The 24541-nt window shown below is 33.7% G+C and overlaps 1 protein-coding gene and 1 long non-coding RNA gene across 4 annotated transcripts in view; one reads left to right on the top strand and one right to left on the bottom strand.

The window, feature by feature from the left end:
* The first annotated feature begins 5595 nt into the window (after positions 1-5595).
* On the top strand, positions 5596-20733 carry LOC124353499. Its single transcript, XR_006921603.1, has 3 exons — positions 5596-5608; positions 8957-8960; positions 19674-20733. It is a non-coding gene; the product is annotated as an uncharacterized LOC124353499 (long non-coding RNA).
* Positions 5666-24541, bottom strand: part of LOC124353498 — a 43148-nt gene continuing 24272 nt past the window's right edge. Inside the window, exons 2-6 of one of the 3 annotated variants that reach the window (XM_046803361.1) lie at positions 18181-18274; positions 15641-15857; positions 11585-11675; positions 10521-10687; positions 5666-8275 (exon numbers count right to left, since the gene is read on the bottom strand). In XM_046803361.1, the coding sequence (XP_046659317.1) occupies positions 8071-8275; positions 10521-10687; positions 11585-11675; positions 15641-15857; positions 18181-18268 (768 nt within the window). In that variant the 5' untranslated portion in view covers positions 18269-18274 and the 3' untranslated portion in view covers positions 5666-8070. Of the gene's footprint in view, positions 8276-10520; positions 10688-11584; positions 11676-15640; positions 15858-17970; positions 18155-18180; positions 18275-24541 lie in introns of those variants that run through there. The other 2 variants (XM_046803360.1, XM_046803362.1) reach the window with 2 other exon arrangements.

Raw genomic sequence — 24541 nt, 5'->3', positions numbered from 1 at the left:
CCACACCCAACTGCACAATGATAGTGTCAATAGTATCCTCCAGAACACCATCTTTTTTCCAGTACTTTTGTTCAACTTTTGTTACATGTTTAATGTATCCAGCCCAATCTTCCTTTGCAACTGTTTTAATGGTATTAGTGATAAATTTCCCTCAACCGAGTTAAACTTAGAGAATTCATAACATTTACTTCCCTTATTTTTGTTTTGATCTTACTCCACACAAGTTCTATGGGTTTTTTTTGGTCTCTTAGGACAAGAAGCTTATAAATTGCACTCAGTCCTAAAAGAATCCTAGCGCTGCTTCTGGAGTGACAGGATATTCAGGATGGGTAAGGTTGGGGGTAGGAACCGCCTCCTATCGAGATCCATGAGGAAGAATTAGGGCACTAATCCCAAATTCATGTCCCACGAAAGAAGGGAAGGCCAGCTCTGCATCAGCCTCTCCAGTCAAAGCAGGCAGGGAGTGGCACACCCTTGTTGAGGCTAGCAAGAACCTCTGATAGTTAGGAAATGAACCCCACCTACTCCAACAACCATCTCTCGCAGTACCTATCAAATTACCACTTTTTCAACTAGTTTATGTTTATTAGTTAGATCCAACAAGTTGGCCTTTTTCATGTTCATGCCACATTATATCCCTGCCTCTAGTCTAAAGCCACTGTATCATCCCATACTTAACTGAACTTTTCGTTGGAAGGAGTGTTTTCGATTACGATAACTGATTCAGGAGGAAGCAAAGGCAAGTGTTTTTGTTACCCATTTATCAAAATTTATTTTATTCATTAGTCTATGGTAGTCACCTGTTCACAAATCTGCTTGAAATACAAGTTCTGCTCCATCCAGAAACCCATCACTAGAGTCAAATTGTATGATGATAAGTCTGTTATCTCGGTGTAGTAGTCAGGACATCAGTTACATCTTCACCTGACAAAGTGTTTCCAACATTTCTGGAAAGTTAGATTTGAATCTACCCAACTTTCGTCCATATAAAATATTTTCCTGTTGTCACTTCTCAGCTTTTTGATATCTTGAAGACACTTAACTCTCCAAATAACAGTTTGGTCATTCGATGAATATTTTGGGTTTATTAGCATGTTTCTTCCACTTGTAACTAACTTTGAGTAGAATTTTACTCAGCATCTCTTTCTTCCAAGGGAAATCCATTTTGTCCTTCACAATAGGAAGCAGATCTCGTAAGGATTGGTTTTTGTTGTTGTGAATATAGTAGACCTAATCATTTGATTACATATTGGTCAAAACTATCTATGTGTCCTTTTCTTTCCTGTTGTTGACAGGAATGAATTTTACACTCACTTTTAATTTTATAAGTTCTGCTTTAGGGATTTAGATATACAAAATGCAGCACTTTCAGTAACTTTTCATTGCTTTTAGATTCCTCGTCATATTTAGCTATTCACGCTTCACTGTGTATTGTTTTTGTCCTCTTGCCCACTCGTAGTGTCCATCGTTTTTAAAACCTAAAACTACAGTAAAATTACATAAGCTCAATTATTTCCACAAACAAATATCTTGTGAAAAGAACACATTAATTAAAAACTCACGACTAATGTTTTTAGGGAAGTTGCTAATGGAAGTGTGACGGGGTGGAAAGGAGAAGGAATTATATTAACTGAGCAAATGCTTCTATTTAATACAGACCTCTCAGCAGAATGTCAACTACCAAGACCACAGAATCTGAAGAAGGTGAAAAGATGGATGCCCATTCTCAAAGCCCTATATGGAAGTATTAGTGCCCAATGTGATAATACTTTTCCCCTTGAGATGATAAAGAATAGAGTAGAATAGACAATTCTTTATTGAGATGAAATTATAACCATATGGTCCCTTCTTACATTTCACCTCTTAAACAAAATCAATCTTAATAGTGCAAACTAAGGCTTATCTAACTAAAACTTACTAACACAATATTACATTCACTCTTCCATTCACAATTCAAAGAGTAGCCCCGCCGCCCGCCTCTATCATCCGGTCCAGGTATCTTCGTCTCAGCTCTGCCACAAACCGTTCTCCCGGCTCTCAATTTGTTTGACAGAATCTGGTAAGGAGTTCCACAATCTACAGGCAGTGACGGTGAAGGATCAGTTATATGTTGTGGTTCTGTGGATTGGAATTCTAAGACTTAGTGCACCAGACTGAGTTTTTCTCACGTCACTCTCCGCCAAAAACTGAAAGTTTTCAGATAAATATTTTGGTGAATCCGTATTAATAATAGAATACAACAAGGACAAATTTCGAATCGATCTTGAATCAACTAATTTTAGATTTGATGAGTGAATAAAATATGATGTAACATGATCCCTTGGACATAAATCAAACAGAAAGCGAATGCAGTAATATTGTGCTCTTGCAGTTTAGTGCTAAGGGCTCCAGTCATGTTATTGATTACAGAATTGTAATAGTTAAAGTAGGGAAACACAGGTAATTTGATCAACAGAAGTTTTAATGTGAAATGGTAGAAGCCCTTGCATTTGTTTCAGTGTGTGCACAGCAGCGAACACCCTGTTACAGGTGTACACCACTGCATCGGTCCATCCAAGTGTGTTGCTTATGATCAGTCCTAGACTTTTCACTCTTTCAACGTATGGCAAAAGTTTCCCATCTACAGTTATTTTTGGTGTATTTTGTAGGTCAATGGAGTTGGAAAGTCATTGATGACAGACAATCATGGGTTGGGTTTTGTCCAGGTTAAGCTGAAGTCCGTATTATATACACAAATACACTTGACTAAAGATTCATAGACGCCTCTCCAGAAAATTCCTTCACTCACAATTTGGAAAGAAGCATTATCATTGTTCTCTTTGTCTAAGAACACAGTTCCTGCACGTATTTATGCTCTAACATCCTTCAACTTGTAACGAAAACAACTCAATAGGGATGTTGAGCATTGTCTAGCGGTCACAAATATCTGCAGATAAATCTCTCCAACTTCTTCAAGAGAAATGATATGAGAATAATTGAACAATGTTTTGGAATTTGAAATGAAACGTACCACTTTTAATGCTTCTCCAAGTCTTTAGGACCAAGATACTGCAAAACATTCAAATTAGCTAACATATAAATATCTCCAAGTCCCTCTGTAAGAACACAGGCCTGATATCTTCCAGTCTTGCATTCTTAAAAGGAATAAAGTACCTTATTAACCAGACTAGTTCTTTAGATTTACTTAATCTAAATATATCATTAGAGATTATCTGAGAAATTATTAGATCCCATTAGATTGCCACAACTGTGGTACGACTACAAGACAAATTACTCAGTCGTAGGTGGTTAGTAGACGAGTGAAGACGTATTGTGACCTGTATTCCGTAGTTAAGTTTGAATGATTAGTGTTTTGTATAGTTTTTTTATTAAGTGCATGTTTATAGAGTTAGTGAAGTTGACAAACAACATGTAGGTTGTGATTCCTGACTTAGGCGTGCCACAACGCTTTGGTAAGATTTGTTTATTTTAACCTAGTTTGTAATTATGTATTAGGTTAGTTCTTTACCTGAAGAAGAGATCAGATTGCAGATCTCGAAACGTAGTGTTACTGATTTCTTGTTTCACTGAACTATGGCAAATGTCCGGATAAATCCTGTTTCCTTCACAAGACAAATTACTTACACAATCCAAGGCTTCCTGTAATGCAATCTCAGGCAGTATTAATTTGAAGAATGTTCTTTTCCAACTCTCTCTGCCTCTTATCTGTAACAGTTTTTAAGCCCATCTTTTGAACTCATTTTCTCTCTGGCTAGTCAATCCAACATTTATATTTGCATGTACCCTCCTGAAAATATCCCGATTTCCCCTCCTGAATTCTATTCCTCCTGTCAGTAATACAACAAATCTAATCTGGCCACTTAAAAAAAGCCTTTGAGTCTAGAAAAGCATATAATACTGTTATTCTGGTACAGTACTTTACCATATTAGTTTTTTATTTGAATATTTGCGTATTTTCCAAATTTATTATACAGAGTCCTCCATACTTTCTGATTATATCTACTGTAATTGTGTTTTTGTTATGCTCAGAATTAAATAGAAATGCTAATTCTTACATTACTTTTTTACCTTGATACTTAATTAGTGATTAAATGAAAGGAAATAGAAAATATAATAACAATAGATATTTGTAAAACTAAAAATATTTTTCACTTATTCCTATTTTTAAGGTTGAATTGAATTTATATTGCGACATAATGAAATTATAACTAAATTATTTACATAAAATAGTATATTTTAAATACAATGCAAATTATGTCTCTAATTTGATTGATTCTAAAAAAGAAACAGATGATTGATTATAAATAGCTAATGACTTTGAAACAGTTTTTGTTATTAAACAAATACAACATAAAATTCAGATAAGGTTAGATCAATTCAAATTTAGGTCAAATCAATGTATTTTTTTAACAAATTGTATCTACAAAATTGTAGTCTATTATAAATTTAATAAAACGTTTCAACTTACTTCGACATTGTGATATTTCTGTTCTAAATATTCAAAAAGTTGCAAAATGCCATTGAGAGGTGTGGAACCAAGAAAATGTGACCTAGACAATACAAATTATGACCTAGTTAAAATAGAACAGAAAAGGAAAATCCAAACTCTTTTTTCAATAGTGTTAAACAATAAAAACATTGTTAACTCTTCAATTGAAGAATTGGAAAATTACTTGGCAGCTTATAAAAACCTCAAAAATTTCCTTTACAAACAGAGGAGTGATGTGATAACACGAATTCCAAATTTTTGGATGAAAACGTTTATAAACCACCCGGACATTTCGTACTTGTTCAACAAAGATGTGACCGAATGTTTCCTCTACTTAAGTGAATTTCAGGTGGAAGAAATTGAAAGTGACGAGTTTAAATTGAAAATTCACTTCTTTTTCAACGAAAATCCATTTATAGCAAATCATGTGCTTTCTAAAAAGGTTTCAATAGAAAATGACAATTATACATCACAAAGTACGGAAATAAATTGGATGAGAGGCAAGAAACCGTTGAGAAACGTCAGATCAAAGTTTACTCTTCTTGGGGACAAAAATTTGAAACAGGAAAGTTTTTTTGATTGGTATGTAAGTAATACAAGTTTGATGGATTCAGTTATCATTAAAAGCTTAAAAGAAATTTGGGAATATCCTATGCCCTACTATGTGTCAAATGATATTGTCACAGACACATAAGACATTTGTTAAAGCAAGTTAAAAGGAACATCTAATTTTATTTTAGTCTAATATAAATGAAAGGAAAAACTCAAGTAACAGAATAAAGTGTTTATAAATATATTTGAATATTTTTTAGGTCTGTTGTACGGAAACAAATATATCTTTTTTGTTTGAAAAAACTGTATTTAATTGTGCACACATTAAACATTAAAAATGTCCATAATCTTGAAACCTTACCAGACAAGATCTTTTACAACCATATAAATTTATTTGTAAAAACGTGGACTTGTTTTAGTTGCAATTAATCTGAAATTATGTTTGTAAACACTTTCACTTATAATGGTTCAATTGTATATATTTTTCCCTCTATGAAATCTCTCCCGAATTGTGTATCTCCACTGCAAAATATGTAAACAAAACACTTTTTAACTTTATTAATTTTCGTTTATAACAAAATCACCCAGTAATAGAATTTAGGGGAACATAAATAAAACTGAGAGTTGAGTTATAAATGTATTTTAATGATCTTTATAAATATTACATAATACATAATTTATTACTGTATTTACAATCATAAAGATGAATTTTAACGTGCTAATTATTAATTACAGTTTATTATGTTCAGTTATACACAATTCTGAAACAAAAACAGTTGGTATTTAAATTAGTTAGAAATTAGTAACACACAAAAAGTACATTATATTATTTTTTCTTCATGTGAGATAAATGTAACAATTTTTAATTTTAGTTAGTTCCAGTGAAAACATATATTTATATTGTTGCATAAATATAAGTAATAAATAATAAATCTGCAGAAACCTCAAACTTCAACGCAGCCTAAAACGTTTTGCTCATATAGAAGAGAAAAGAGATTTTTGTTGGTAGAGAGGTCAAGTAATTTTTGTAACTATTATTACAGTGAATTTGGGTCAAGTAAGCTGCTAACTGGCAGATAGACCCTGGTTTAAAAAGTTAGAAAGTGAATAAACAAGAAAATAAACAATTAGGCTAAAAATAGGATATTAGAGCAGTTAAAGTTAAATATAACTCTAGTAGTCTATTATATACAAAATAATTTCTTTATAAATATCTACACATTTTCAAAACTAGTGACATGTTTTTCTAATTAATAAAATAAGATCACAGAGTTTTCAAAGCACCAAAATCCAGCGAGGTGAAACGATAACACAACAATTCACATTTAAGTACACTTCCGTATCTTAAAACTAACTCTTGATTTACAAAATGAATACAGATTACTTCTGCAACTTTTGAACATTGCGATGAAAAGTCAAATTGCTTTTAAAAGTAGGTAAACCACATAAACCATTTATATGAGTTCAGGAATGTCAACTAAATTTTGAATGCAGTCGTACTGTTATGAGTAAAAGATGCAATGGAAGAGTGATGACAGCGAAAAAATTAGTAATTTGTAAATTTAGTAATAAGCGATACTTTTAGATTTTTAATATGAACCCACTAAGCAACTGCTGAGTCTGCATTGCTGAAATGTGCTGGAATTCAAACCAAAGCAGCTTGTGGAAATTTGTACAGCTTTCCCATTAGCCCAATATCTACTGTGTAGGAAATGTTCTTTGCGGATATGACTTAGAAGTGAGTTAATGTTACTAGTAATATGCTTAACCATCTGGAATTAAATCATACTTCTTAAAATATAACAAAACCAAAATTAGAGAAAAAGAAATTATATGTCAGGATGTTCTTAACACATTCACGACAATTTGTACCCCATCGGGTACCCGCGAACTTTCACAACTTTTGTCGTGTACCAGATCGGGTACATATCAAGCATTCGTAAAGCATGTCATGTGCCCAATGGGGTACACGTTGCTATTCATTTCCTTATTGCGTTTTTATGGCTTGCCTGTCTTGATGGTTTGTTAAATTTGATCTTGCACTTAAATAAATATCTCAGACTATCGTGTGACACACCCATTTCTTAATTTTTGAGGTAAATTAATTTTGTAGGAACCCCTTAAGGTATATAAACATTAAAATAAAATAATAAAATATTATTTTGTGCAAAATTGCGAAGCCTACATACTGTACTTTGCTTGTTATACTTAAACGTTTAACGTAAAAATATATTACGGTTTTTTTTTTTTCCATTATTATTTAAAAATTCTACTGCAAATAACAAAATCTGGAAATAATCCGTGAACGTGTTAACGAACTATTTTTGTTTGAACTTTTATAGAATAGAAAATATTTATACAAGTAGATTTGTTATATAAGACAGGTTTAAAAGGGCACGCAAGTTAGCTGCCGGCCACGCATCTGAGGCTACGCTTTTAATATGGGAATAAAGTATCAAACTGTGTTGCGAATAGAAACTCATCTCAAATTCATAAAGGTTTTTCTTTAAAAACTACGATTTTAGTATCTCAATGCTATCGAATTATTAAAAATATGATTATCTGTTAATACCCATGGTTTATAACTTATATTCTAAATAGAGTTTCTTGTGGAAAAATATATAATAAATATAAATAATTATAAATTAATATTATTGGCATATAATCATATTTTTGACAATTCAGTAACAGGTCACTGACCAGTGTACCATCTTAACTAGTATAACAATGTTAACAAAGCTATTTCCTGTCAAAAATTTGCGTCAATCATGCTGAGATTGTGCAAGTAAAGGGATTTACTAAATTTTTGAGTTAGAAATAGAAGAAAACCTGCATTTTTGGAGATTTTATTTTATGATGAATTTTTTTCTCAAATAACTGATTTTTATAGTTTATTGGAAATTTATCAGTTTCCTTCCAGTAGACTTTTATTTCTTGTGGGATATTTTCAAATCGACCTCGTCAACTTTAACACTATAAATATATTCCTTGTACAACTCCCCGAAGGTCCAGTGTCGGCGCAGAGTGTCTCAGTAACGATCGCTGTACTTGTCGTCTGCTCGGTAGTGTATCTCTGGAGGAGACCCGATGTTGCCTGACCAGTGCCGCGTCCAGTGATGGTCCTCGGCAGCGACCTGTGCTGGAGTCTTGGCGTCGCGACAGATAGCCACACAGTATATCAGACTGCCGACAAGTGTGAGGAACCCGAATATCAGGAACACAATCCCTAGGATCCTGTAACAATCACATCGGCTGATGAAGGAAACTATTCCTGTAAGATTTAATTTTAAAAGTAATTTGTAGTTTCTTGGTAGCTAAAACTCCAGAGATTTCCATAAAGATATGTCTCAAGGAGTGTAACTCAAGTTTTGATATATTTATATAAGCTCACCCCTCACTAAAATGTCAACCTCATCTTCTTAATACATTACTGGGAAAGGAAACAAAACCCAAGAGTGTGTGATACAATGGCTTTATTTGTTTGTTGTTGCTATTTTATATTCAAGGTTAAATCTTCAATTGGACACATTTGAACATTTAATTTTTTATTCAAACATCAATAAAAAAATGAAATATCTTTGAATATTGCTTTTAGCATTTTTCAGATATAATTTTAACACAAACTTTCAAAAAATTACTAACACCTGCATGAAAATCAAACTGCCATTTAAAAATGTCAAGTGGCCCTTTCTAAGCATTTCCTTAATCTTTTGAACACATCAAATAGTATGTTTGTTTCACATACAAATAGCAAGCATTTTCAGAAAGATGAACTTGTGTATATTTTGTGGGTGCGGAATGTGAAACTTGCTCTTGTATTTTATTTACAAAACACTGGCAACACGAGTTAAAGACTTATTTCACATTCTTTGTATGTAAAAAATTAAACATAAAATGCAGTGAATACAAACAAAGTTTTGTAATTTATTCTTTCGTTCTTTTGAGAATAAATGTAGCAAGAATAATTTTCTTTTCTGTGACTACGAAAAGATTATGGCTTAATCAGGCTATGTTAGATTAGATCTCTGAGTCACTGCATAAAGCCATAGTCTGTTTAAATGATTTTTAGTATTGAACCTTTGATTTGTTTCAAATAAGTGAATAAGCACAGACATTTTTTTAACAATCCACAATAATTTCATTAAATTACAAATTGATATGTATTTTAAGATATATTATTACAACTTTGATATCATGACTACTTCATTCAATCATAGAACAGTTTTTCTTGCATAAATACTAACACAAATTTACTATACAGCTTAGTAAATTACACAAATAAAATCAGAAAGAAAAGAATTTACTATTTACAAATGTTTTTTAAATTATATACATTTTTATAAATTATTTTTATAAATATTTATAAATTTTTTACAAAATCTTACTTCAGTATTACTCATTTTACCTCGTCACAAAAATTGGTTTCTGTTAAGTAGTTTTCAGTGAAATTAAAGATATTTCTCAGTAATGCTCTAAAATTTCATGCTATTGTTTAATTATACAGCATTAATCGAGTTATTATTCAGTTTATTCGGATTTAATGCCCACTGATACGATCTGGATCCATCCACCACAAATATTTTACATTGGTACCCGTATTAAAGTATGGTAAAAAACAATTCAAAATATCATAATTAATAATATATTTATAATTTGCTTAGAATTGAAATTCACCAACGTTTCTCATAAACATATGATAATGATTGTATGTAGTAACCTCTGATGTTTGGTAAGTGGTTGAAGTTTTTTTGTCGGATTGTTTAATTTAAATTGTTATTGTTGCTCTTTCGTTTGCCTCTGAACCATACCCGGCAAACCAAACTAAAAGATGTAAGATTTTGGGTTTAAATTAGTGTTAAAACATCATTTCAAGGTCACAATTTTTCAGAAAGTTTCCGAGGAAGGACCCCTCACATGTTCTGGGGGAGTACCCCTGGATCCCTCATTTGTCCCGCCCCAAAGTTGCTGATGACGCGGATGATTAAAATCGTTATATTTTCTTTTAATACAAAATGTTAGAGTGACATTTACTTTGTAAACTGTTATACAACAAAAGAGTTTGTTGTTGAAAACTAATAACATATGATTCGTGAACTAATAACAAATGATTCGTGTGATTATATTCAATCAGCTGTGATAAATACGTGAGGGATATACAGCCGGCACGATAGATAGTGTGACGTAGCAACTGGTGATGGTGCCACCACTCTGGCCTATATTATAGTCTGGCCTTGGTTAAGCAAAGAAGAACATGATCTGTGGAAAAATTACAGTTTGATACTTTTAACCCTTATGATACCTTCCAATTGCAACCTCCACCAAATCTTGTATGGCTCACAATCAATTTCTTTCTTGGGGGACATTGCTTTACAAATTTTAAGAAAATCCAGGTTGTGTGTTTATTTGCTCTTGGTTCCTACACTATTGCATGGACAGTGTGTTGACATTGTATAAATCTGTACCTTTGATTGTTGCTTACCAGACAAACACTGGCTGGAAGAACTGGACAACAATGACGATACCCAGGGTGACGAGGATGAGACCCAAGTTGAGTAACAGCATGAGACAACACATCCCCCTCGTGTGGGGGCAGAAAGGGTTGGGGGCGGACATGGTCTCGATGACAAGCCCTCGTTTGTGATCCACCTGCAAGAAGAGAGATAATCACCTCACAGAGAAAAACTATTTGGTCCAAACTTAATGTTTTGGTAGTGAAAACATGGGCGAGGAAATTCAATTATGAGAATATAAGGGCAGAAGCCAATAGAATTGTAAAATCAGCAACTTTTAATTCTTAAGAGTTGGGAAGTGAAATGGTCTTGAGTTTTACTCCTTTACAACAATGTTAAATCTAAAAAACTTTACACCCCAATTTTTGGCAGTAGGATTATGGCATATTTCTCATTCTAAAAATAGGATTTATACACATTCAAATATGTACTTTTTTGGAAATTTAATAAAGTAAAAATAGTTTCTGATTATTTTGAATAACTGATAAAAATACAGAACAAACTAAAAAGCGCATGGATCGGTATTAACAATAGTTTTAAAATCCAACATTGCCCATGATTCTATGACAATAAAAATAACAGATACCAAGTGTTTAGGCTAGCATTGTTCTCTTGGGTCTACAATCAAGATGGCCACTAATGTAGTTTAATTAGTAGTAATACAATTGTATAAAAGTGTAATCAGATTAGTTACACATTAGTAAGTACACAAATGAAATTATACGTATAAAACAAATACAAATAGTGCAAATCCATAATCATATGATCTACCGTATTTAGCTCATTGATCTCTTCTTCTGAGCCAAATTCCGGCCTCAATAATGTTTTATAATCTTACCTAAAATACTGTCTGAAACAATAAAAATTTGTAAGTAAGGTCATATTGATAAGTAAACAAATCAACACTCTGCCAATTGAATATTGTTAAAACTAGGATGTTTTGCAGTCTATGTACATTTTTATTGTCTCTTTGTATCAATTATAATTGAAAAATCAGGATTTCTAATTTCTAATGAAAGTTAGACCATCTTACCTTAGTTTTTATGGTGGAGACCTCGCTTGGGGCTCGGTACGAGTAGTGACTTGGCGTGTTCCGACTGTGGCGGCTGTAACGAGACCCTCGGCTGAAAGACATACTGACATCACAAAACCATCACAATCACATCAAACTTCCAGGAAATCACTGTTGTTATTGTCTCACAAAAACATCGTTTTGAAAGAAAAGGTTTTGCCAAACTGGATGAAAACACTTTTATTACTAATGAATGCACCAAAATCATTCACAATTCAGAGCAGAATCGTTACTTCTCACTTCTCAGAAACAGTTCTTTTATAATGTTCAAACAGTTCATTAATACACATATCAGAGCTACAGTGGGTAGGGTTTATTCAATGTGAATGTTAAGTTCACCTTCCTCTTAATGCAGTGTTTGGAATCTGACACTGTCACAGACTTGACTCCTGGAATCTGGAGTCATGTTCTCTGAAGAGAGTAGAAAAAGTCGGCAACGAAGAATGAGTTCAAAATTAACTCTTTACATCAGAGAACCTACACTACAAAATATAGTGTAATCTAAGGGAAGAGGTATTCTCATTGTCCGTTCAGGTGTAGAATTGAGTACATTACGATGTTCTAGACACAATCTCTAAGCACAGAGTTTTCTACAATATCAGATTCTAGATGCTGCACTAAAGGGAGGTGAACTGGAGCTAAATTGAACATTCTCTGTTTATTAATTGTAACTCAGACATTAAAGTTAATATGTTATATTTTAGTTGTAATAGTTGTAACGGTACCAAAAAATAATAAAAGGGTACATAATATGAAATCATTTTGAATATACAAAATTGTTAAAAACTAACAAAAAACCAACATAAATATATGTGAACGAAAATAACAACTTATTTAAACAGGATATTTCCGGACATTTGCCATCGTTCAGTGAAACAAGAAATCAGTAACACTACGTTTCGAGATCTGCAATCTGATCAAAAATAACCTTCAAACAGAGAACTTTCTATTAGAGCCCTAGCAGGCATGTTTCAAGGTTGTACACAAATTTGTTTTGTTTTGACAGTTAATTTATACAGAGTAATTCTGTCCGCTGAACTAATTCTAGATGTAATATGATTAAAAACATACAAGAATCAAGACGAAGAAAGGTAAGAGTATTAATACTCTTAAGGTAAGGCATATCAAAGTTTTAGTGACAATCTTGCCAAAAGAGAAAAAAATAATACGCTTTATAAAATTGTTTAATCAAATTACATTTTATCACTGATACCAACTAATGATATATAATTTATGATTTATTCAGGATAAATTATAAGTTAGACAGTTTTATAAATCATGTTGTAAGATCTAGATTTATACTAGATATAACTGGAAATAGCTGCCACTGGAAATAATCTGTAGTAATTGAGAAAGCCATGGTCTAAAAAGTTTGAGAATAGCTGTTGTAATCAGCACTATACACTGATTATTTATAATCTGGAAAAGATATCTAAAAAACCTGACATAAATTATCTTTGTTTTGGACAGTACTACAAACACTAAGATACAAATTAATTACATTTGATTTTGTTTAAAGTCATTGATTCAGATAGGAAACTATGACTGCAGCAATACTAATACTATTATAAACATAACGTATTTGGACATAAAACAATTCATTTCTCAGGGGTTTCTTCTCCAGATGTGCTTCTAACTGTTGTAGTGGCCTTGGTGGAGAATGTTACAGATAGAGCAGAAAATTGAGAAAGTAACATGAGTACTGGTAGATTTAAATGTTGGTTTATAACGACCAATTAGAATTCAGTAAAATATATGCACAAGAGGTATTCCTCAAGGGTTGATTTGGGAGCTGCAATTTCCAACTTGTACGTGTTACTTCAAATCCCCAGTAGTGTGGGTACAAAACATGTTATAAATATTAACAGTTTCATACAGATTTTCTTAACCCTAAGTAGAGTAAGAGAAAACCTTGAATTTATTTTCCATCCTCATTGGAGTTATGAAATTTTATCAAACATTACTGCAATAAAATCAAATAAAGCACCTTACAATGAAACAAAAAACAAAAAACTTCCAAAATATCTTGTACAGAGTGAACGGTATATAAACATTACAGCATTTTGCATTTTACAAATATAATAATATGTATATCCAACAGGAATTGATTTAGGAATGTTCTATATACAGGGTGTTTGAAAAGTATGGGTACGGCTTAATATTTTAAAAAACCATAGGAGATAACATCTATAAACTTTGCAGAGTGTCATATGACTATGTAAATTATTTTTTCTTGCTATTACCATGACATGCCAACCATGGGGGACGGCCCACAGAGGAAAACATGGAAATCTTAAATTGAAGCATGGGTCGAGTGATACCTCATTTGAAAGAGCTCACTTAGTAGAGTTGAATGCCGCAAACCGCATCTCAAAAGGTTTATCCAATCAGAAATGGCGGGTTGTTTTAGGTACACATTGTGAAGTACATTATGCGCTGCCATTTCTGACTGGATCGTCGTATTCTGATGCGGTAGGCAGCGTTTCACTCTACTAACCAATGTGTTTTCACTAACTTTTTTTAATTAGCAAATTATGTCATAAATTGCACAATAAATAAAACACAATAAATACCGATGTTTTTTAGTTTACATAGCCATATAACACTGTGCAAAGTTTATAGATGTTATCTCCTATGGTTTTTAAAATATTAAGCCGTACCCATACTTTTTAAACACCCTGTATATTGCATTGGTTATTATCCATCGTTATCATCAAGCTGGTAAGATATACGTACACACCATTCTTCTTCATACGTTCATCAATGTGCAACTCATATAAGCCTAGAACTGTGTTTATAGAAAGGGCATAAAACATTGTATTTGTTTTACACTGATGAAATCTGAAGAAGGGCTTTTAAGAACTATTGAAGTAAGTGACAATATACATTCGAACACAGTCTTCATTAAGACAACAAATGAATATTTGCTCAAAAAAGTTGGATATTGGTAACAACACCTGACATTTACCTGTCAAAAGTGCATTTAAGTAGAAACCCATACTTCAATACTAAGATTTCTAGAGTGAAAATTCTCACTTCAATGTTTCTGGTGGCTAAACTAAGCGATGAATTTCTATTGATATTAAGTAACAGAATACACTGCTTAAACCAATATAACGATTCGATAATACATAACTTACACAGACAATAATTTAGAATAATAGTAACCAAATGGAAACTTAATAACTAATATTAATGAAAAAGAATGTGTTAATTTGAATTACTAAATGTAGTAATGAATACTAGTTTTGAATATACCACTATTTTTTAATTAGAAAACAGATACTATTTTGTGGCTTTGGAAAAGTTTTTAATGACTCCCCCATTTTGGGAAAAGAACCAAAATAAAAATATAATCTTTTAAAATAGTATACTTATTAGTATATCCCTATTCAGGTTATGATAACGGCTTATTATGGCTTGATCTATCTACATCTCACCTACGGACTAGTGCTGTGGGGTGCATGTGCAAGTAACCAATTTTTGAGAGCGTTCAAGCTTCAAAAACGAGCGATACGCATCATTGCAAAATTAAAATTAAGAGAGTCGTGCAGGCCAGTTTTCAAAAGATTGCAACTGTTGACTTTGCCAAGTCTCTACATTTTAGAAACAATGTCATATTATATGCTTAAATGTACCTTGATCAACGGACGTTCACTCGTACGAGACAAGAGGCAGAGAAAACTACCGAACCAGGAGACACAGGACGGTAGTTCATGATCGTTTGCTCTCACAGTCAAGGGTTCATCTTATCAACAGCTTGCCAAATGAAATTTAAAACTCGCCTACGCATAAAGCATTTACAACTCGTTTAAACTCTGTTAAGTGTCGAACACGTTTTATAGCGTGAACGAGTTTATGGCGTTTATAACTGGGAGACTGCACAATCAGAAGACTTACTCTCGAAATGAGATACTTGACAATTATTGACTATAAGTAAACTCTCGATTATCCGTAACCCGCGGATAATCGAGAGTTTATTGTAATTTCTATTTGTACAAATTCGGAGTGGCCTACCTGATCTCAGAGGGGGCACGGTAGGCAGCGCTGGTTACATAGATATCAGAACCCTCCTGGTCCGTGTATTGTTGCCGTTCTTCACTCCTAGATCGCCGCTCCCTCTCTCGCGACTTGCTGCGATGTCTGCGCGGTGGCGGCATCACCCTGGCGCGCTCATTGGTAACTGTGTACTCCGACATCGTCCTATCCGAAGCGGCACGCTGGCTGTCTTCTCCTGCACAGCGGTAGTTCCGTCATAGTGTACTCAAGATTTATCCAATAGTTAGTAAATTATACCCCTTTCACTTAACAAGCAAAAGAAATAAATACCCAACTCTGCCCAAAGTGAACAAGTTTATAATCGTCATGTTCATAAATACGAGATAAAGTAGATTCATTATTATTTATTTTACCGTTAATAAGGCAATAAAATTGGGTAATAAGAAAGTTGAATTGGTTCCTGCAAATTATAAAGTTATTCTGCAAAATCGGAATATATATATATATATATATATATATATATATATATATATATATATAGTTATATAATTTTTTAGTTCTATGTAAACATTTACAAATATTCTACATACAGCTAATTTAAATCTGGTTGTTTATGGTATACTTGTTGGGTTTTGGGAACTCGAAAATTAAAACACGAACATTGGTTTTTCTGTTTTATTTTAACTTTGAACTACTTGGAAGAGCCTGTATACTAATTTATTCAGGCTCAGAGTACATGTTTCAAACTGTCTCGATCCATTTCATTATCCCATTCCAAAGGTAAGAATTCTTGAAATGTAGGCTATACATTTTGGGTCCAAAGTGAATGGAAATATGTGATGGTTCACAAGTTATAATACAAACAGAACTATTGTTATGAAAGTAACAAAGTATAAAATTACTTATTTGTTACGTCGTTGGATAAGTAATATTAGTTTTGACATTAAATTATGTTACACGATAAGATCTACTATTACAAGACAAGCAGTTTGTTACGGTATTTGTGTATTCTGCCGGGATCTATTTATATACATTATTATACTAATCATATTACACAATTTTGGCAAGTGGATAAGACAAGAAAATAGAAAGTCCTTGGTTTGAAAATGGAAGGATTTATCATACCCATGCAGTAGAAGTTTGAAGAAGAGAACTGTCAAGTAATTCTTTCCATCGTCTAGTAAGTCTTTACTTTTTGACAACAGTAACCAAATTCGTAAAAATCCTAAGCAGCTGACTATCATTTGGCTACATATGGAAGCAGTGAAGAGGGATGAGACAAATCCAAAGCAGCTGATTATCATTTGGCTACACATGGAAGCAGTGAAGAGGGATGAGACAAATCCAAAGCAGCTGATTATCATTTGGCTACACATGGAAGCAGTGAAGAGGGACGAGACAGAAGCGGGAAATTCAAACTTCTAGTAGACTTCACCTTTCGTACATTCCCATCCATCCATAAAGCCTTCAGAAGGATTTTAGAAAATCGCCTGGCTCTGCCAGTGTGGTTTAATATTGTCGACTGAAGATGGCTCTACAAATCGAGGCTAAAATATTTCAAAATTTTAATTGTTTCAGAAATGTCTCTCTCTCCCGGTAAGGTATTTACCGGAAAACTTAGACTTTAATCATTTGCGGTTTAATCAGTCGATGCTTGATAGTCCAGCCCGACCTTAAGGTCTGTTAATGCGCCTGCGAGAGCGCTTGGACCAAAGAGAGTCCGTAATCCTCAGGAGTCAACGCTCTTCGGGAAGAGTAAAGATATCGGAGATTTGTATATCGAGACCATGAACCATTACATGTTGTTTTCAGTTTGAAACGAGAAACAACGTTGTTAATGAAAAGATTTCATTGGTAAACAGTACTCTCGATCATTGATCTTTCTAAAACAGAAGGTTTCATATCCAGAAGAGTACTACAGGCACTGTAAGATCCAGCTGTAAGAAGTTTAGCCTGCATGGGCAATATCCTATGTTGATTGAACTGTTGCTACCATATTAATTAGAAATAATTTAGATTAGGATGGACACTCGTAGTTAGAACAGGTAGTAGTAAGTAATAAGGTTACAATTTTGAAACTTATAGTCTCTTATGTGAAGGCAATTAGTAGTAGTTAAATTATTTTCGCCCGATGTTGCTATTGCCAGTATTTTCAAATAAACCCCAAATTTTGTGGACCGCTGTTGCGACAGAAGATTTGTTTTGCTGATAGGAAAAGTTACAGGTGAAATGTCATAATGGGAGGCCAATTTGAACGAAAAAGTCTAAAAACGAGACATCTTATTGAATATTAGTCCTGTGAGCGTAGCGAGGTTGGGGTTAGTGGTAGCAATAACAGAGACACCTACAGTGAGAACGGATGGAGGCAGATACAGAGACTGTGCAGAGCCTAACACAAGAGCAAGGCTAGGCTAAGAGACAGTACCATCTGTAGAATATCCTCTATGGAGAGACTCTGGATACTGTGGGGTCTGGGTCGCCAGGTAGTGGTGCTTCCCGAGCTTCTTCACCATCTCATCCTGCAACACAAGAGAGAAGGTTAGGCTAAGAGACAGTACCATCTGTAGAATATCCTCTATGGAGAGACTCTGGATACTGTGGGGTCTGGGTCGCCAGGTAGTGGTGCTTCCCGAGCTTCTTCACCATCTCATCCTGCAACACAAGAGAGAAGGTTAGGCAAAGAGACAGTACCATCTGTAGAGTATCCTCTATGGATTACCAACCCTTCTTCAAACGGATCATTATTATTTTTGGGAACAAATCTCGAAATTCCTAATAGACACAAAAATAAACATATGAAATGATTAAATAATATATAATTTGAAATGGCCTGAAAATAAAATGTTCCTTAACAAATAACTTATGGACTAAAAGTTAGGTGAAAAATGTGTTAAAATAATTAAAATCTATAATTAAATGTTAAGATCAAAGTTTTATCAATACCAAGCCCAAAAAGATACAAATATTATACCAGTTACATTTTACCACTACGTGTTCAGCTCAAAATATATCAGCTGATAGTAAAGTTATTAGTAATATTATAGTACATGGGGCGAAAACAATTTGCGCTATACACAACCTGTTTTTCTTGAAATCTATAAAAAAAAATTTCTACGGAAACAGCGATCGTCGCCTACGCTAGGTTTGGTGGTATCGAAGGGTTACAAATATTAAACGATAATTATTTGGCAAAGCCTATATTTTAGCTTGACACATTTAAAGCAGATAGTAAGACACACAATTATAGTTATACTGACGTTAGACAACTCTGTATAAACAGACTGACCTCGCCAGTCTTTGTCAAATAGTAGTCTTCTAATTTAACTTGTAACCATGTAAACAATGCTATAACGAGTACAAGTAACAAGTAACAAAACGTTTACACGAAGTTTTTTTTTAATGTGAGTAGCTCAATATAGACATTCAATATTAAATTATTATTAAAGTATAAATTTTCTCTATGAAAGAATAATAATTGAGGGCATTTTCAAAATCTTCTGAGACAGTAAACGCTGCAATCGAGTTCAGCTTGTGACCTTCGGCCTAGACGAGAATCCAACCACAAACAATTCCATCAGCTCTAACCAGGTGATATAACCACAATCCAACAAGTCATCAACCAGTTTTGCTTTCAAACTAGGCTACTCTTGCTGGCTTATAGAAAATTACGCAATAACCAGAGAGTGTATAACAATGTCCAGATTAAAATCTGAGTAACCTATACAGTCTTGTTACCTCTCGTACTTTGGTCGAAACCTGAACGGGTATGAGGTTTTAACATATATTCTCAGAATTATAAGGTTCAACCGTAATCTCAGGTAAAATTATTTTACCAACCGGGGTTCCACATATTCCAAAGATTGCAATATTCTTAAAGACAAAATAACTTCCAGATTCCAGGAGTCGTCGTGACAATGTCAGATTAGATTTCAGACGCTGCACTAAGCGGAAGGTAAATTGTAGCTGAACTCAACATTCGTAAGACATACATAATTAGCTAAACCTATTTTTGTTTTTAAATACAAAGTGTTTTGCTAACAAATAAAACAAGTTAACACGTTCGCTACCAACCGGCACATATATGTGCCGGTAGGTCCATCAAGATAGACCACCATTGTGTGAGTTGGGCACTTCTCACAGACCAGCTCAAAGTAGTGTGGTCATTACCGTAGCCCAAGAGTACAACTTTGTTCAAATCAATTTATATATCATTTTATAGCCTTAGGCAAACGTATAACTTGATTCCACATCCCTTTTTTTTACGTTGTATACATTTTGGCTAGTGGCACATATATGTGCCGGTCGGTCTGTAGCAAAAAATTAGGCTTAGGCTAAACCTCAAATATAAACTTTTTCTAGTTGAAAGTCAAGTAAAAATTGCCATAACTGTGTTAGGACACATTGGGAAAATAATAAAAACTAGTGTTGACATGGTAGTTATGTGTATTGTACAAACTAAAACAAGATCTTTGGATAAACACTTTGGAAATAGCAGAATATGTTATTAAAAAAACTCACACAAATATCTCTTATTTATAACTCCATTTATGTAATGAGCTACATTTTATCTTTGACATAAAACAGTTAGGAAATAAAAATGTCTTAGGTAACACACATTTTGTTTTAGTTTTTCACTTGTGAAATTCATTGAAACACTCTGGCATGCAGAGTCCGAATTTATTGTCCTTTTCATCTGTGCAGCTGGAACATGTGAAGAAAGTTGTTTTCCGCTTTTTCTGTCTTATTCTACAAACATGACACCGTAGCCTCTTGTTCAATTTGACTGGGTCATGGCTTTTTTGACCTGAGACCTTGAACTGCACCAAGGAAGAAAAAGTGAACATACCGAGAGACCAAGCGGCACAAATATGTGCCAGACATCCCTGTAGACCGATATGAAAGAATGAAGTCGAAAGAATAGACCGATCGTTACCACAGCCTTTTATTTAATAATACTACACTGGCACAAATATGTGCCGTCGGTCCACTGGAACTGTACCGAGCGGCACAAATATGTGCCATCGGTCTATAAGAATCAACTAGCCGGCACATATGTGTGCCAGCCGGTCCATATTAACGAAAAAGTTTTTACATTTCGGTAGCGAATGTGTTAATTGGAACAATTTTATTGTGGTTATAAAAGGATGTACCCACTAATACTCTGAATTGAAGAGACTCTCACTATAAAATGATTATTTTACAATATAAAACATAATATAATAAAATGTATATAATATAATATAAAAATATAGATATAATATAAAGTATAGATATAATATAAAAATTATTAACATATCTAAGATTAGTTATCATTAATAACTGGTTGGAGAAAAATGTCGTAGCTTTTTTTTACATTTATTTTGTGATTAATAATTAAGAAGTAGTATAAAATTTAAAAGCTTTTGTCATATTTGTAAATAGTTTTTTGTTCACAGTGAAGTTTTGTGGAACTATCAAATTTAATAAGGTTCTATTTTGGATTTTGTCGTGAAAAATGTTATGGTGTTTTTAGAGAAAGGTATTTATAAGTGTAACTGTATAGCTTGTAGCTACATATAAAGGTACTCAACGTAAAAAACAGAGACATATGGACAGAAAACTAATAATTTTATAATTTTTATTTAAAGGGACACTTTCTTTATTATTATGTAAGTTATGTAACTATTTCACGAAGTTTTGCACCCTATTTCGGAACCACCCTGTGTATTTAAATATTAGCAGGCAATTACAAAAGCTGTATTTGTAATTAATAAATAAATTAATCTTCTTTTGAAAGTTTTGTCGTAGCTCACACAAATTTCATTGTAAACTTCACGCAAACTTCTCAGAGCTATTTCGGTAGTGTTGATGGCTGTTAGTTTACCAACTGACGTCTTATATTATCACGAACTGATAACGATATTATCAGGATTCGTATAAGTAAGATAAGTAAGTACATATGATAAATTGATAGAATATAAGACAACAAGCAATTTAAATGCTAATCTTGAAACAAGGTAGGTAGATAACAAGGGAGGGGCCAGAATAAAAAAAGAATACGATTGAAGAGTCAAACCTGCGAATATTAAATGCGTTATCAGTTTGGATTCAAATAGTTCTTGACAAAACCAAATGTTTATCCTTCTAAAATTCTTCACTGTTAAAAATACCCATATTTTCTTTAATTCTAAAGTTTGCATAACATGGTAGGTAGCGTAGCCATGGTGGGAAGGATTGATTTTATGCAAATTTTGAGTTTAGCTCCAGTTCATCTTCCTCTTAGTGAACATGACGTACATGACACCAGATTCCAGAGTCAAGTCTGTGACAGCGTCAGATTCCAGACGCTGGACCAAGAGGAGGACGAACTGGAGCTAAACTCAACATTTTCATGGTAGGTACTGTCGTCACGTATAAATTCCAAAACTAAGAATGGAGATAAATTAATCCTCAACGTCAATGTATTGATGACATATCAATTATCAGAGCTTGCGATGATTAGTTCATCAACTCAAGATATTTATTACATAACAGAAAACGAAGAATTTGCTAAATAACCAACATAAATTAATGAAGACATCCAAATGTTATCTAGTTTAGGATGACGAAATGGAGAATGGGTAGCGGATTCAGGATTCGGTTTCAAGAGCTTAGTCTCAAGCTCGTATCAAGGGTAAAAGGGGAAAATGGCAGTGGCACAACTGAAAAAATAAATCGAACCACGATAATTGACTAGACCAATTTATCACTTTTATGAACGTTTTTGACTTATTTCAGCTTAACATTTTAAAATTACTCCTCGAATTATATCCGCACATTGCCCCAATTGAAACACTACATACATATACAATACATATACATATTATACATTGGGTAGTATACATTGGGTACGACCATATTTAAAATAGCATTAAAACAATTTTTTACGCTTCTGTGATATGCATAGACGAGGACACATTAGTATGTTTGCATTGAAAACGTGACACAATACTTTATTTTAGGCTTGGTATTTTATTTTTGTATTATATGTGGCGGCGACAAGCACTCATGTTCAGGAATTAACTTGAGAGGATAATATCCTCTCAGCAGGCTATTTGAGTCAACAATAAAATAAAGGATACTCCGATGTCTGATTACCACTCTTATCAGACCATTAGGCTATAGCGTCGTTAATTTAAATACAATGATCAGAGATGATACTCTTGACTTCAGTGTGAGAATCCTGAAGTAGAAAAATAAACCTTGACGACAGATTTCCCGTTCAAACAAACAAAAAAGTAACACAAAAACGTTTTTTTATCTCCAGATCCGGATGTAAGCGAGCGGTGAAACGAACAATAGCAGAGCAAAGGCAGTGTAGGGCATCCAGCTGTGGCAAGACGGTTCTTCGCGGGTCATCGGGCAGCCCGCCATCTTGTACTGGAGCTGGAGGCAAAAACTGGATAAAGTGAGGTTAAGGCGGGCTGAGGGTCTGCGTATCAGTCGTATCAGGTTGTTTACCGCCGTGGATCGAATTTGCTTGAAAGGTTCAATTTCATAAGAAAGCTTACGTGTGCGACCCTAAGAGGTTTCTGGGTTAGGATTTTTTGGAACTTACTGGATTCTGAATGTGAGTTAAACAAGTCAAAAGGACTTAATAACTAATACAAACTGAAAGTTCCGATATAGCAAAACGGCCCTATGCAATATTGGAGAGCCCTATGCAATATTGGAGAGCCCTAACTTTTGCAACAAAGATACTCTAACTGGTTGGCCCTACTGGCTAAACCAGACCTAGTCGTTCAATCAAACTGCTTGTGTGATATTAAAGATTAAATAAAGTATTGCTAAAGGACTCTAGCGAATCCAAATACTTTTTCTCACGGCATTAGTCCATTAGTGCAGAATGAACCAGACTCTAAGGCCTTCTTCACTCTCATTACAATATCTACTTATTTTAGATCAAAAATGTTAATTTAAACTAAAAATTAAAATGATTTAAACCGTCTTCTGGTCCATTATGAGATTACTACAATCCAATGGATTGTACGAAGTATATCTCTAACCTACACTGTTATTATATTTGAAGACTAACCAAATGTTAATGATGAAAGTATGGGGCATATGGCTTGGTTGAAGTTGAAGATGAGATCGTCGTTTTCAGTTATAACATTCAAGTCGATATAGGGTCTGGTAAGTGTGACTAAGGAGTATTAGACCTCAAACCAACCTCAAAATCTTACCTCCAAGTCAGGGGAAGCCTTGATTATGGATGCAATCAAGGAAGGATTCATAATCAAGGATGGAAGTCAGGACCACTTCAAAAGCCACAGTGAAAGTTGAACTTTATTGACACTTAGGAAAATGAGTACCATTTATATGACCATTACGAATCTGCATTCTGAATCACTACGACTACGCCTCAAGATCTCGCGAATAAGGAAAGCCACGCAGAGAAGTTCTAACTAGTCAGCTTCAGCTTACGTTTCATACCAGAAGTATGACCTATAAATATGTATTTTGCTGTAGGCCTATATTTCATTTTTACTTAAAGCTATACTAACTGTAGTAGAAGTCTCTATTTTTCGACAAAGATTTACAGTATGACTGTGACACATTGAGTAAAATTCCGGTCCTTGAAAGGTTGCCGAGCCACATAGAAATTGGAGGACCAGGGCTTAAAAAGGGAATATATTTTTTCTTTGATCACACATTTTTCAGTAATAAGAGATAATATAATTCTATCATAACAAATTAAATGGTTAAGTTGGAATAACAAAAATAAATGTCACATTTCCGAATGATAAATCATACTAGACCTAATCCTTTAAGGCGCCAAAACAATGGCTGTGGTTGAACTTAAAACACGGCATTTTCTTGAAAGGATTCCAATTTTGAGAGATACGATAAATTGTTATAATCTGTCGTATAGATACATTGTTGTAGATTGGAACATTCATA

Source organism: Homalodisca vitripennis, chromosome 2, assembly GCF_021130785.1.
Source record: "Homalodisca vitripennis isolate AUS2020 chromosome 2, UT_GWSS_2.1, whole genome shotgun sequence".
In the NCBI taxonomy this organism is placed as follows: domain Eukaryota; kingdom Metazoa; phylum Arthropoda; class Insecta; order Hemiptera; family Cicadellidae; genus Homalodisca; species Homalodisca vitripennis.
Note: the sequence above shows the minus strand (reverse complement) of the source record. Positions and strands in the feature narration are given on the sequence as shown.